Source organism: Palaemon carinicauda, chromosome 28 (genome assembly GCF_036898095.1).
Source record: "Palaemon carinicauda isolate YSFRI2023 chromosome 28, ASM3689809v2, whole genome shotgun sequence".
Lineage (NCBI taxonomy): Eukaryota > Metazoa > Arthropoda > Malacostraca > Decapoda > Palaemonidae > Palaemon > Palaemon carinicauda.
Genome location: NC_090752.1, coordinates 43,573,182 through 43,588,181, shown reverse-complemented (window position 1 = coordinate 43,588,181; position 15,000 = coordinate 43,573,182). Strand labels below are relative to the sequence as shown.

The window sequence follows — 15,000 nt, the reverse complement described above, 5'->3', positions numbered from 1 at the left end:
TCCTGGGCATCACGGCCATCAAGGACGCCTTCGAGGACAGGCGCAGGTATCGCTCGGACAACAGGGTCAACAACGCCACCTGTAGAGTCTACAGCAGGTGAGTACAGATCTGCCAAGTCTTTTATATTTGGGGTGTTCAAGTATTGGAGGAATAAGTGTTATTCCCCCTAGACTCAAGACTAGAGGATCTCCTATGCTCCGTATAGAGGAGCAAGAGCACTACTGTATGTTAAGATTGCTCTAACTTAAATGGTTTTTATGTAAGATTTAGTCTCGTTGAGATGTCGTAACTTTTCTGACGAAGATAAACGATGGTAATGTATTTTATTATTTTGTTTTCTATAAAAGGAAAAATGGCTGATGTATTATTAGTATATTATAGTGAGAAGTGGTCTTTGGGTTAAGGAAGAATGGATTAGCCGTACTTGATTAAAGAAACACGTTGGCAAAATTAAGTGATGATTTTCACCTACTTTCAATAAATCATCCACTCGATTTAGGCTTTTTGTCTTTTGAATAGGACAATTAAATTTATATTTTAAATACTAATAGAGAGTATCGATTTGTAATATGCTACTTAATAAGCTAATGTCTGAATATCTTCATGTTATCCTACCTTTGTAGCTATCAATTGAAAATGTCCTAAATGATTTTTGGGCATTATGAATATCGATCCTTTTCTTGAGAAGCACCTTCGAAAGAAAAGTTGAAATTCTATAAAAAGGAAAATTTAATTAAAGTACCCTTATTTTGATAATCCTGACTTACATTTGTCAAAAACACGGTGTTTTAACAAGAAAATCTCAGCCAGAATAGAATGTGTTGATCTTATCTTCAGCTCGACTCTGACCTCGGCAGTTTGACAATGACCCGTTTGCAGCAATTCACAATGCTCAGACATATTGTACAAATAGTGACTATTGTGAGAGACAAATTTGCTTTATTCCATAAATAGATAAATTGCTCCAATATAGTTATATTTGAATCTGGTTTCTAGTCTAGACAGAGAAGAGGACAGTTAAGCATTTGGGTTATTGTCATGGCAGACCCATGCTCCAATTTTCCTTAGTTTATTCCATTTAAAACTGGCGAGGGGAATAACCAGATGTTATTAGTCGAACCTAGATGTGATGGAATGTAGGCATGGCATTGGGAACAGTTGCAGCTCTAGAATTTAGGATAAACGTAACATCATAGATGATTCTAGAGATATGTGAAGTTAAGACTATTATAAGCTTTCACTGGTGATGTTTTTTTGTGCATTACAACTCTTTTATCAAATTACTTTATATTTATTTATTGGTTTTAATTTTTGGTTTTGTTTTATCTATCTTTGATAATTTCCAATACATGTGCGTTCAGTGATGTAAAATCCTTGCTCATGTTTAAGGAATGTAAAGAAAAATCATTATAGAGTAATATTATCAATTATTTTTTTTTTCAATCAGTTTAGCTATTACGCTATGACTAATTGAGGTCAAAACGAAAAGCAAGACAATGAAGACCAGAACAATAACAACAACAACAACAACAATAATAATCTCTTGTCCCTTTAAGCATGTCTGAACAAATCGAAGTCTTTAACAGTTCCCAGGGCGCATTGTTCTTTGAAGCGCGGTGCACTGTTATCACAGTCGCCCACGATATCTTTTGTGATATCTCTCCCTGCGAGCATTGTTGTGCCATTGTGTCCGTGGTGATTTCCTTGCCTTTATCAGCTTATCACTTCCCCCGACGGTTTGCTTTTAATCTTTTGCGGCAATGTTAACAGGAGGTTTGAATTGAGATTAGTCCGTAAAAGGAAAGTTCTTGGTGGTTTTGCTGTGCCGTGTGGGGTGTTGTGTATTCGTTTTTGTTATTGTTGTTTTGTGTTCATTGATAGATCGTGTGCGTATGATAAAGGGCAAGTTTAGGCTTTGTTTAAAATTTCTGTATGAAGCACAGTGTGGTCTCGTATGCTTATTTGTAAACATTCATAGATTAGCACTGTATTACTGTAGATTTAAGAAAGATTGTTTTAATGGTACTTATCGCTGATACAGTTTGTAAGAGTTCCTGCAATAGAGTAACAAAAATTATATTTTGACGCACTTCATCACCAGTCATCTTGGGATGTATGTGAATATTATGCGAATATTTGTCAGTATTAGTGTCTGAATTTCCATTACCAGTTAATTTATTTATAAGTCCTTGGTTGAGTGATCATTAAGAGCCACTGGAAGTCCCTGCACATTCATGGAGTAGGGCATAGTTTAAAGGTCCCTCGTGAATGGAAGATTCAAGGGACAGGATAATATCCTAGACTTGCTATGTGATCAGCGACCAAGCTCCCACTCCAAGCTAGGACCAGGGAGGGCCAGATAAATGGGCGATGATGACTCAGCAGGTAGATATATAGGTTCCCACAAACCCTTTCTCCTAGCTCACAAGGATGGCGAGGTTCCAGACACTGCAAAATATTATCGAGCTTTAGCGGTTATCGAACCCCAATCCAACAGATCGCGAGGCAGGGACGTTTCCAATAGCCACTGGCATCTTTATCCCATCAATACTTGCTAACTCCTTTGGTATCGAGGTGGCACCCTGGGCCCTCTGATCCTCCGCAAAACTTTGAGGGGTTACGAGGGTAGTCTATGCCCCTCTTCCATTGGTGCCACCAACCTCGGATGACAAAGCAATAGTTAGACACAGAATTCATGGTACACTTAGCTCCGAGGAAGTGCACTCAGCCACACCCTAACTCCTCGGTGAATTTGTTTACCCCAGCTAACCACCTGTCATCTCCTCCCAAACTGTTTGGTTACCTGCCGCGAAGTATGGCGTAATGGGGTGCACTTCTCCGTAGCAAGGTGTACCAGGGACTCCTGTGTCCATCTGTACATTATATACTTTTGAAGTCAACAGATACACTAACCGGTGACAGCAAATAACAAATCTTCCCAATCACCTACAGTGAATTGGCGATATTTTACGGTTCATTTGAGTCCACCAGTTAAGCTGTTACTTCCTTGACGACCGTTCCATTAAGCATGGCATACTCTTGTTAGGATGCATTGACTGAGTCTGTTCAGCTATTATAGAATTAGATTCCTCCTGTTACATAACGCAGGAGCATAACACGATCTCTTGCCAGGTAACCCGACCCGTAGGGCATTTTTGGGACTTATTGTACTTGCCTGGTTGGAGGTATTACTTATTTATATTTAGAATAAAACTTAAATATTTTTTTCTCACTAAAAGTGATTTACTTTCATATAGTAGACAGTTGTTTTAGGAATCTAACCTTTATGATCTGATGATTAAATTACTTTTTCTATTAATTCACCTGGTGGTTAAATTTTTTATGTTTTAGTGGCCACAAACTTGGCTTTGATAGTTGTATTCTCTAATGATTTCTTTTTGTTAGTCAACAGTTGTTTAATTTTGGAATTGGTGTCCCTTATCTACTAGTATGACCCGTATCTAATTTTGTACTGTCGTAAAACCCTATTTTTATTTATTTTTAAATTACACACGAGTACTTTGAAGTTTTTTTTCGGGCAGAATTCTGTATATATACTTAAGGCCGAAGAGTATTGTATTATATTCGCAGTTTAATATTTAATGAAACATTTATCTTATTTTCTAAAATTGGTTATTCTTGTTTCTTCAATTAAAACTGCTAAACGTATTTAAAGTACTCGATATCCAATCTCTCTCTCTCTCTCTCTCTCTCTCTCTCTGACAGAAAGGTCAAAATTGGGAATCCTTACGGTTGCTAAGAAATTTATCAAGGAGAAATTTCATTGAAAGATTTGAATACATTGCAGCTCTCATTAGTTTTTTCTTTAGCAAAAATATTATTCAAATTTGTCTGAAATATTTTAGAATCGGTGGCGTTTCATGAATTTATTTTATGGCTGAGAAATCATTGCATTAAGAAAGATCATTGCTATATAAGCACTATTGAGAGGCAAAATAATCTTCTTGTCGAAAATTACTTGATCTCTTAATTATTTTCTCGTGTTGTCCTAATTAGGAATAAAATACTTAGTATAAAAACTTTAATCCTATTCCCTACTTTGAAAATAAAGCACTCCTCAAATATCCACATTGTTGAAGAAGAAATAAAAACAACGTAAATATAGCCCAGTACTTGTGTAAACTAGAATTTCTAAATCACCCGCTCAAACATCCGAAATTCGAGGCCAGTCAGTACCATAAGTGCTCCCAAACGCTGGTAATTCCAACTAACACCCTCCTATCCCCCTCCCCAGAGAAATTAACATAGTTAATAAACAATTTGCCCTCGACCTTCCCCTACCCATCTGCCCTCCAAAGGAAACAAATAAAGGACCTACTCCCCCCGAACCCCCTGTACAATAACAGCAATAATAGCAACAAACAGCCTAATGAAACAGCATCACAGTAGATAAAAATCAGCGAGAGACGGCCGGATACTGACACCTTCATAGAGGTCCATTTTTGACGTTTCGTCAACAATGACCGTCACTTTGACGTCATTTGCATCATCGCCAACAAAACCGGAAACAACACTTTAGGAATGACAATGACGAAGGTCCCGGATGTACGGAAGCGGTAATAGAGCGAGAGAGAGAGAGAAAGAAGCGTGACAAAGGTTATGATGCTATAATATGGTAATTCATTCTATTACAGCCTTGTCACTCCGTAATAAGTTACTCTTCAGTTTCGATTACAAAACGGAGGATTTGGTAATAGAGGGAAGATTTCTCTGTTTTCCCTGTTATTTTCTTAATTTTTGAATGTCATGCTGAGTTGCCGTTTCATGTATATGGAATTCTTTTTTAATCTGTAAATGAAGGCATTACATTAAGCAGTTTAAGTGAGGTTGTCACACACGCGGACATACATTCCCCCACACACAAACGCACGCGCGCGCGCACACACTATATAGTGTATATATATATATATATATATATATATATTATGTATATATATGTATATATATATAGTATACATAATTGTTCGGACCTGATTTTTAACAGTAACGTTTGCACCAGGGGTACCAAGATATGTGGCAAGTTTTAAAACCTTAAATTTACTAAATTTCTCTCTCTCTCTCTCTCTCTCTCTCTCTCTCTCTCTCTCATATGTTCTGAACCATGGCCCCTCTTCAATCGGGGCTCTTCCTTACCCGGTTGAGTTGGAGGGATCATGAGAAAGCGTCATTAGTCAAATCTAGAACTAAAACTAGCCAAGCTCAGCAATTCGTCAAGTTTCAAATTTAATTAATAAAATTCACGTTAAACATGAAATTTTAAATCTTCCACTGTACAACAAGCCAACGATTTTATATTTTATAAGGAAAATATGAAATTTAAATATGCAAAGGCCATTGATGATATTGAACATCGCCAATGAAAAACTACTGTACGCCTACGCGTTTCCTCGAGCTTATGAATGTAAGAAATTGGTTATAGAAAAGAGTCGGTAGAAAGGTATATGATACAATAATCAGAATCCAGCATTTAACGGCGACTTTTAATCGATTTTATTGGTTAAAAAATTAATTTACTTTGTCATTAACATGTTGCCATTGACTGATTTTCTCAGTATTAGAAACATCGAAAAGTGTTTGGGATGAGAGAGAATTTTAATGGAGGAGGGAATGAGAAAAGAGAAGAAAACTGTTTCCATAAAGTAAGTCTTTCATCAATTCGTTAACATGATTTTAAGCAGTTGTTTCTTTTGAAACGTTCAAGGTATATATTAAAGTATAGATTATTGAATGCACTCATAGGATGCACACATTATCATCAATCACACACACACACACACACACATATATATATATATATATATACATATATATATATATATATATACATATATATATATATATATATATATATAAACAGTAATCGTACACAAGCTTATACGCACAAACGTATCTAGCCTGTAAAGAAAAAGTGTCTGGCTATATACATACATATATATATATATATATATATATATATATATATATATATATAAGATATATATATATATAAATAATATATATGTATATATATATATAAGAAAGTATGTATATATGTATATGTATATATATGTATATGTATATATATGTATATATGTATATATATGTATATATATATATGTATATCTATATATATATATATATATATGTATATATATATATATATATACATATATATACACACATACACAAACAAACATATATGCGAGTACTACTATACACTTCATTACATAATGATTGTGCCTCCTCGATATTCACATGTACTGGTGGGCGTGTCGGTTGATATTTTTGGGAGGGTCTGTTTCGTGATTTCACTTTCGAAAGTTGTTCCGTTGCTCGTCTCCTATCGGCGGCAATAGACACGATTTTCCCATTACGGCCATATTGCCTTTTCCCCTCCCGATTGCTTGCGAGGGAGTGAGGGCGAGGCGCAGGCACTCCTCCCCCTCACTGTCAAAGCATTAATGAGAGAGAGAGAGAGAGAGAGAGAGAGAGAGAGAGAGAAAAAAATGCCAAGCATAAGATTTATATATATATATATATATATATAGTGTGTGTGTATATGTGTATATATATGGGTATATATATGGGTATGTATATGTATATATATGTATATGTATATATATATATATATATATATATAGTATGCATTTCACTCTCTCTCTCTACGAGCTTCGTTTGACGACTAAAAGCCATGTGTATAATTCACTACTTATATCAACAGGAGAGAGAGACAGGAGAGAGAGACAGGAGAGAGAGAGAGAGAGAGAGAGAGAGAGAGAGAGAGAGAGAGAGATATTTCAATTCCATTTCCTCTTCCAAACTACTGATTGATGGTGAAAGTTCTAGGACTCACGATCACTAATCAAAAGTTTTTAAGACATTTTTTCACAAGTTTTTCGTAAAAACCTAATTTCACTCTATAAAAACTTTCTGAGTTCTATTTAATTCAACTTCATTGGTTCCAATAGCCATTTTCTAAAAAAAGAAAAAAAATCTTCAAATACGTGACTTGGTCATAACTCTCTCTCTCTCTCTCTCTCTCTCTCTCTCTCTCTCTCTCTCTCTCTCTTGAAAAGTAGTATTGGATCCAAAGTATATTAACAGACCAAATAGGTCATTTATAGATATTTTAATATAAAATTATTAGTTTTCAATGTTTTTAGTTTGTGTACAGTCTGTTATAATAAAAAGTTTTCTCATCAAAATATAGAGCTAAGATTCTGATAAACTTCTTCATTAAATTTTTTTATTTAGAAAAAAAAGATTAGTTTTCCTTATTTTTTTTCATATTTCTCAAAAACTTAACTTCACTTCGAAAAATATTACCCAAAATAAGGAAATAAAATTTCCTCAAATCCCCTTCTCTGAAAATTAATTGAAGACCGGGAAGTTTCTCCAGCCAATTTGATTTAGCTGATAAATCGGTCAGATCGAATGAAAAGGCTATTTAGCTTTCCTCGCCAGCGTGAACAACCACTTGCCTTTATTCAGGGCATTTCCTTGGGCATGAATGACTTACCTTTCATTGGGGTATTAGATCCTGCAGGATCCTGCAAAGTCGTAATTAAAAATTGTTTTTTCTGATATACGGAAATTTATATGATTGAATATTTCTATGATAAAAATCTAAGAATATGAATAACACCCAATAAATATACGAACTGTCCGTTTATTTCTAAAGAAATCTGAAAAATTTATGAATTTTAAGAGTTTTTCACCCATTTTTTTTTTCAAATTAAATTTTACATTCTGATCTTGCCATAAACTGTTGAAAATAATTTGTCGTAAAAAACGTTAAAAATCCTGGAATAAATGTTGCCAGGCATTTACTGTTTTAAAAAAGGGATATATTGACGTAAGGGAGTGATACTACGGTCACAAACCCGTATAAGAAAATAAAAAAATGGGGCTAAAATTACAGTTGCCTGTATTTTACTGAAATACGGCTTAGAACAGTATAATTTAACGGAAAATTTCATATCAAAATTACGGTGTTTTTTTATAATTAATTATTATTATTATTATTATTATGATTATAATAGTGTAGCTGCTGCTTATTTTTCTTGTTATTCGTACTTATATATCTCGTAACACCCCCCCCCTTCCCCCAAACAATCTTTCTTCAGCATATCCTCCTTGGGCCGTGAAAGGCATCCCCTCACAAACCTCTTATTTCCTCTTGACATCTCTGCCTCTGTATTCACTCTACCTTCCATAACTCAATATTTCCTCTTGACGTCCTCTCTTGGAGATTGAATTAGAATCCTGAACTTTCCTTTTACACGAGATCCTGACTTCTTCAGGAGACTTTTGGTGTTCCTTGCTTCATCACCCCTTTTCTGATCTTCCTTTTTTACTCTTCCTTGCTATCTTCGTCCCTCATTCCTACTTACCTTGCCTCTGCCGCTCTGTTTTCTCGAATAATGTTGGCTGATTGGAAGGAGACGCCTCGTTAAATTGTCTCGAGGTGAAATGATTGAAGCTATGGTGATTCAAAAGAACAAAAACAAACAAATAGTCGTCATGGATGACAGACAACCTCTTGAGAGTTGGTATCCGATGCTGCTTTGAAGTAACACTTCATAGCATTTAATCTGTCAATTTCATGGAGTACTGTTTATGTATGTATGAATTTGATTTATGTATCTAATCAGTTTTCCCAGAAATTGCACGCGAGTGGGAAACTGTCCCCAATTGAAAAATTTAATGGATGCTGGTCCATCTAAACAAGCAACAGGAAGTAGGTTCATGGGCATTTGCTTGCAACGAACCGTTAATGTCTGGTGTAAGGGGCATTGGTTGCTATCGAGACCTTAAATCCCTTGGCTCAGTAAGCGTTAATGCATAGCCCTCATGGACAGTTATCAAACGATTTATATCAATACTTTGCCAATAGGCATTGAATGCTTCGTTGTGCGCTCAAGTGAACACACAGAGAGAGAGAGAGAGAGAGAGAGAGAGAGAGAGAGAGAGAGAGAGAGTACCGGGTTAACATAATGAGCGTTTAAAGATGTCGCCTGTGGCTATCGCCACGTGTGGTTCTACGCCGCACAGGATGAGGTTTAAGGTTTCGTTTGGAGGCTCTCGGGGACATAGGGAACCCCTCGGTCTAAATAAGAACGAGACGACCATTGTCACTGGCGGTGGGGTAAAAGATTTTCTTATCATTCATGCATTTGTTTTATATTCTCTCGCTCGTTTCTCTTTTATATGGCCTTTATCTTTTGTATATCTATTCCCGAGATATTTCTCTCCTTTCGACCTTTTTTATATTATAATTGTAATGTAATTTCCTATGTAATGGCTTCGTTTATTTAGATATCTTGTTTTTGTCCTTTTCATTGAATTAATGTCTTAGTCTAATATCCTTATTTTGTTTTTTTCCACTTTAAATTTCAAATTCTCTCTCCTCATTTTCATGTTTCCTTACATCCTGATTTTATAGGTCTTTTTCAAATTTTCTGAATCTAACCTCTTAACCTTTTACATTTTATCCAATTCAAAATTCAAATTCTCATGTCTTCTTAAACTTATTTCCCCACAACCCTTTTTTTATCTCCCCCCAGAATGCGGGATAGCTACGCTATACGAACAATAGATTTGAATGTACTTAATGGCGTCACAGGTACAATGGTCATCGAAACCAGAGGAGGCGTCCTAAACACAAGACCACAACAAATGCATCCGCATGATGTCCGTTAACGTCCCCTTATGACGTCACGGGAATCCTGTCATTGGGGACGGTTTGCTGTCATGGAGGGGCAAGAAATGACGTTTAATTTCCTCCTCTTTCATTCTGTCTTTTCTGCTTTACCTTCTTTCTCCTCTTGTTGTTTCACTCTCTATTGGTTCTCTCTCTACTTTTAACTTGTCTTTCTATTTATCATAGTTTCTTTAGCTTTTCTATTGCTATTTTCATTTCTCTGTCAGGACAGATGTAGATAAGATTGCAGAATTACTATCACTTTGTACCTCCTTTAAGGATAAAAGTAAGACATGCATGATTCTCTCTCTCTCTCTCTCTCTCTCTCTCTCTCTCTCTCTCTCTCAAGTGCATATATTTAGAAACTAGTTAGACAAGTTCCTTAGCATCCTGTCAGACGAGGCAGGTTGCGATGCCACCGGTCATTTCATTGACCCGAATTCAGAACAAAATTCTAAGTCAATCTGGCACATTTATATCCAATTCCGAAGTCAAAAAGGATACAATTTCCTTCAGTAACTTTTACAAGCTATATCGGAAACCTCATAATGGAGTCTGTAGTAAAGTAACCTCCAGCTCCTGAGATAAACCAATCAGCAGCTCTCTCTCTCTCTCTCTCTCTCTCTCTCTCTCTCTCTCTCTCATATACTATAACACACACACATATATATATTATGTATATATATATATAGATAGATAGATATATAGTATATATATAGATAGATAGATATGTATAGTATATATATATATATATATATATCTGTATATATATATATATATATATCTGTATATATATATATATATATATCTGTATATATATATATATATATATGATTGAAAATTATATTGATAAAATACCAGTCTTCTATGATTACCTTTTTGTTATGCTACACAAATCTTTGATCCAGGAACGAATCACATTTCCAGAAAAGATATACAAATAGACATTGATAAATGAACTAACAAGAATTAAAACCAAACCACTTGCAAAGTGCACTAGATAACAATAGAGTGATTGATGGCGATGCTAGCCTGCTCCGAAATTCCCCTGTACCCAGCTGCTACAGTACTTTATTTTTAATCCGATTACCTGCCCAAGTCTGCCTGGGTATCTGGCAGAATCCTGCACCTGCAGTGGCCTTGTCCAACCCGGTTTTTTACGCATCGGGGATATCATGGTTCTACTATGTACATTTTACAGAGGATCGGGTTTGATGCCCAATGTTTGTCGTATAGTCATAGTGTGTGATGGCCGATATAAATGTTTTTTCTTTTTTATTCTTGTAATGTGAATTTCGATTGTGCTTCTCGAAGGAGAAACTACTTGACGGTTTTCCAGGAAAAAGATTTTTATTTTATAGCTTCTTTCGACCGTGAATGTATTAACATGGCCGGAAAAATTAATCCCAGAACATCAAATGAAATATATTTTAGCCTACGCTTGGTTTACAATACGTTTTCACTTTTACTCGAGCAATTATTTTCACTCTGAACACAAATAATTTCATCTCATACATATAAATAAAATGTAAAATGTTCTAAATTTTAATTAGAATTTCTTGATGTTTTTAAACCTCGCTCAAGAGGCGTCACAATCAGCTATGAGTGAAGTGGCAATATATTTGTTGGTCAAAGATAAACTTATCCATTGATTTAGTGCATGCCTTGTACTACGTCAATTATTCTCTTAAGGAGTGTTGATTTTATCTTTTAGAGAAGTTGACAGTTAAGGTTAACTTTACGAACAACACTATTTATCATTGCCATATCAGACTTGTTAAAAAAAAATTATGATGGATGATAGTATTTATGTAACGTCTGATTTTTTTTTCTTTTCCGGCCGACAACAGCGAGTGTCCTTCATGGCCAATGCTATGTCAAAATTATGTCACTGTAGGGCTGTTTTCCTCTACCCTACAGGACCTTCAAGATCTGTTTGTCGTTTACATCATTAGGTAGTTCAGAGTGTCTCACTGGGTATTAAGAGTTAATTGTCAAATCAACGTTGTCGTAGCACTCTGAAAACAAGTTATGGTAGTGTAGCTAGATAGTTTTGATTCATTTGAAGCCTCCGAAATCGATATTAGATGTTTTTTATTCGAATATAGAATTGTGATAAGATAATCACCAATTCTATGGCATGGTTACGTTGATTAGTCTTTCAGTGTACTTACGTGATGGCCACTTGAATATTTCCTTATCATACTATTTTATCGAAGTTTGCAATTATGAAAATGAGCTTTACTGACATGTGACTGATGGACATTGATAAATGGGATTTCAATGGAAGATAATGCCATTAATATCGCCTCAATTTTCCTTCAATTTCGGAGGTTTTTTTTTTTCATTATAAAACAAATTGCTGTCAAGTGGATATTAACCCGTAGAATACTTCTAGTGATAATCATTATCTACATAACGTGGGAGTAAATGCAAACACTATAGTCTATTTTTTATAGCGGTGCATATTTGCACTTGACTCACAGGAGTGCCCTTTTAGCTCGGAAAGGTTCCTGATACCTGATTGGTCGGAAGTATTTTTGTCCGAACACCTTCATTGTTCTCGAATGATTACCAAGTAATATGAATCGAAACTTATTTATTAACCTATATTTCTCCATCAGATATATGTTTAGTCAATAAACAATGTGAAAGAATAAATATATTATAAAGAATCGTCTTGGTAAGTCTAGATTTAATAACACAATCCGCCGAAGTCAACGACAGCAGCTGGTTTTCGGATGCACGCTTTGTAATTTTGTAATTTTTCACATATTTTAACACAAATTGGGATAGATTACACTCAGCATAAGTTAAACATGTTATTATAAACTTTCTTTGAATACCAGAACTTACAAAACACATGGAATTAATAAAACCCAATATTTGTGAAAACTTATGGGGAGGTAAAAGAACAGCCTTCTAGCGGCCTGGCGGAAAAAACGATCCCTTCTGAGTTGTAGACGCAGTTTGTTTTTTTCTTTCGTAATATAGTTCGGCCTATTCCTTTCAGTTTAAATAGTCTTACATTGTTTCTTTTCGTAATATTTTGCTTAGTATTTTCCCACATTCCTGTTCCTCACCGAATATCTATCTATTTTCCCCGATATCCCTTCTTTCATATAGGCCTATGTGATATCCGCACTACGATTCCTTATGTTTTGCACCTTACGTCAGTAAGTATGTAAATAATAATAACAACATAAATGTTATGCTGTGTAGCAAGTATAACCTATTCTGTAAACCTGATATTAAGCATAGTATTTTTTTTTTATTCCCGCCTCTACACTATTTTAATGAGACTAGCACGCGCTTCCTTTCAAGCCATCACTTTTGACAGAGAATAAGAAATAAGGAATCGTAGTGCGGATATCCCATATATGAAAGAAGGGATATCGGGGAAAATAGATAGATATTCGGTGAGGAACAGGAATGTGGGAAAATACTAAGCAAAATATTACGAAAAGAAACAATGTAAGACTATTTAAACTGAAAGGAATAGGCCGAACTATATTACGAAAGAAAAAAACAAACTGCGTCTACAACTCAGAAGGGATCGTTTTTTCCGCCAGGCCGCTAGAAGGCTGTTCTTTTACCTCCCCATAAGTTTTCACAAATATTGGGTTTTATTAATTCCATGTGTTTTGTAAGTTCTGGTATTCAAAGAAAGTTTATAATAACATGTTTAACTTATGCTGAGTGTAATCTATCCCAATTTGTGTTAAAATATGTGAAAAATTACAAAATTACAAAGCGTGCATCCGAAAACCAGCTGCTGTCGTTGACTTCGGCGGATTGTGTTATTAAATTTAGACTTACCAAGACGATTCTTTATAATATATTTATTCTTTCACATTGTTTATTGACTAAACATATATCTGATGGAGAAATATAGGTTAATAAATAAGTTTCGATTCATATTACTTGGTAATCATTCGAGAACAATGAAGGTGTTCGGACAAAAATACTTCCGACCAATCAGGTATCAGGAACCTTTCCGAGCTAAAAGGGCACCCCTGTGAGTCAAGTGCAAATATGCACCGCTATAAAAAATAGAGTATAGTTAGCGATTTCGTATCGGAGCGCTGCTTAATCTTGAGTGTTTCAAGGTTAACTCTCTCTCTCTCTCTCTCTCTCTCTCTCTCTCTCTCTCTCTCTCTCTCTCTCTCTCTCTCTCCTGATACTATAGAACCATCTCTTAAGAGAAAATCTTTGAAATCACATTTTGGGTAAATCTAGAAGAAATGGTATCAGCATTTCGTTTGATGTGTAAATTATAGAGGTTACATGGGAAATTCATTTGGTATGAAAGCTTTCACCTTATCTACTGTCTCGGTTGTTACATCTACTGTATTTTAGCGTGTTTTACCTTTATAGTCATCAGGTAATTATAGATGGATTAGCAGGTGATAACAAGAACAGACATAATTTAATAACATTTTAATTAGGACCAATGTTTTGTGGATTTTTTCACGATTTATTAGTTTGTTTTGATAACGACCTCGTCTCATGAACCACTTCAATTAGTTTTAATGTATCTTAAAGTTTCTAAAGTGTGTTAAGAGACAGTTACTTTTTAGGGCTGTGCATTCAGTGCTATAGAACTGATATGTGCAGTGCAAGCATCTCCCCAACTGTCGAACCCGCATGAACTTATTTATATCTCTGTGATGGAAAAGAATCCTCCAAGCTCTCATCATAGGTGGCCTTCAAATCATGTTATTGGTCGAGGGTTTTTATGTAGCATCCTTTATAGGGCTATGAAACTCTTGGGTGTGCTTGTTTTGTTTTGTGCTATTAATTGGTTTGGTTTTTATGAAGTGGAAGTTTGAATGATTTTACTAAATGATTATATTAGGCGATGCTGTTATGAGTAACAGGCAGTAGTAGTAGTTGTTATGCCTAATTAATATAAATTTCAGATAAAAAGTCATTCAACAAACAAGGCAGGCTTTCAGTGAATAGTTTCTATATATGAAAAAATCGCTTAAATATGTGTAGTTAAATGCATTTCGAAATAGGTAACTTACAAGGTATGTATATATACATATATACAGTATATATATATATATATATATATATATATATATATATATATATATATATATATATATATATATACAGTAGATAGACAGATAGATGTTCTGTATTATGTATAAATATATATGAACACAAATACGGGCACACACACACACACACACACACACACACACATATATATATATATATATATATATATATAGTATATATATAGTATATATACAGTATATATATATTATATATATATATATATATA

General features: G+C 34.8%; 1 protein-coding gene across 1 annotated transcript in view; it reads left to right on the top strand.

The window, feature by feature from the left end:
• The window catches only part of LOC137621534 (phospholipid-transporting ATPase VD), a 209,876-nt gene that overhangs the window by 98,650 nt on the left and 96,226 nt on the right, over positions 1-15,000 (top strand). The window contains 1 exon segment of the mRNA XM_068351903.1: positions 1-97. This exon segment is cut by the window's left edge and continues 98 nt beyond it. Within this exon segment, the coding sequence (XP_068208004.1) occupies positions 1-97 (97 nt within the window).